This window comes from Arachis ipaensis, chromosome B08 (assembly GCF_000816755.2).
Source record: "Arachis ipaensis cultivar K30076 chromosome B08, Araip1.1, whole genome shotgun sequence".
Classification (NCBI taxonomy): Eukaryota; Viridiplantae; Streptophyta; class Magnoliopsida; order Fabales; family Fabaceae; genus Arachis; species Arachis ipaensis.
In genome coordinates this window covers 82417792-82418792 of record NC_029792.2, presented here as the reverse complement: position 1 = coordinate 82418792, position 1001 = coordinate 82417792, and the positions used below count along the sequence as shown (strand labels likewise).

The window sequence follows — 1001 nt, the reverse complement described above, 5'->3', positions numbered from 1 at the left end:
CCTCGACATATTAACAGGTCGTCATTCATAAGAATTGTTTACATTAATTACTTAAGTGATTAACCGATTAAAAGTTTTTGAATTGTAAATAGACACTTTGTCTTTTCAACAAATAGTTAAAAATAAATATGTTTTTTACTAATAATATAAAAATATTTATTTATTGATGTCAAACTCAATCTAATGAATATTAAATAAAATAAATTATGACTTTTTTTTTTTTTCTTTAATATTAATGATTATTTAATTACTCCTAAAGTAAAATGAGATTTTCATGACTAGTCACTGCAAACATTTCTCAATCAATAATTGCATATTGCAATTCACCAATCTAAGCTCATGCAATCCAACTATAAATAGCTAAATACATGTGAGCTTTCTCCACAAAACAAGCACAAAAATCGTGTGCATTTTGCTCTAATTTTCCTTTTCTCTCAAACTTTCTTACACCCCAAAATTAAATCCTTTCATTTATAATCAAATGGCTTCATTCCAAAGCTTCAAATTTGATACCCAAATTCCATCAGAGGTCCTTATATCTCAAATCATGCAACTTCATGCAAGCATCTCCAAGCTAGAATCCCTTAGACCTTCAAAACAAGTCAATAGCCTCTTCACTGACCTAGTGAAACTATGCATCCTCCCTTCATCCATTGAAATTGAGTCTTTACCCCAAGATGTGAAGATAGCTCGCGAGAGCCTCATCGACCTTTGCGGCCGCGCCGAAGGGCTCATGGAGCTTGAGTTCTCAACTTTCATAAGCCACACACCAAACCCTATGAAAAACCTCATACTCTTCCCTTACTATGGCAACTATGTGAAGCTAGCAAACATGGAGAACAAGATCCTCAAGGATAACGGTGTGCCACATCCAAAGAAGGTAACCTTTTATATATGATGAATAAATATTTTAGTTTATTCATGTATGTATATATGTTTCAAATACTACTATTTTAGAATAACAGGATTATTTAAACATATTTTTTGTAGACACCTTAAGT

At 31.9% G+C, this 1001-nt stretch overlaps 1 protein-coding gene across 1 annotated transcript in view; it reads left to right on the top strand.

Annotated features, from left to right (window-relative positions):
* Nucleotides 371-1001, top strand: part of LOC107612042 (nicotianamine synthase) — a 1715-nt gene continuing 1084 nt past the window's right edge. The window contains exon 1 of the mRNA XM_016313878.2: nt 371-880. Coding sequence (XP_016169364.1) covers nt 482-880 — 399 coding nt within the window. The 5' untranslated portion in view covers nt 371-481. The remainder of the gene's footprint in view (nt 881-1001) is intronic.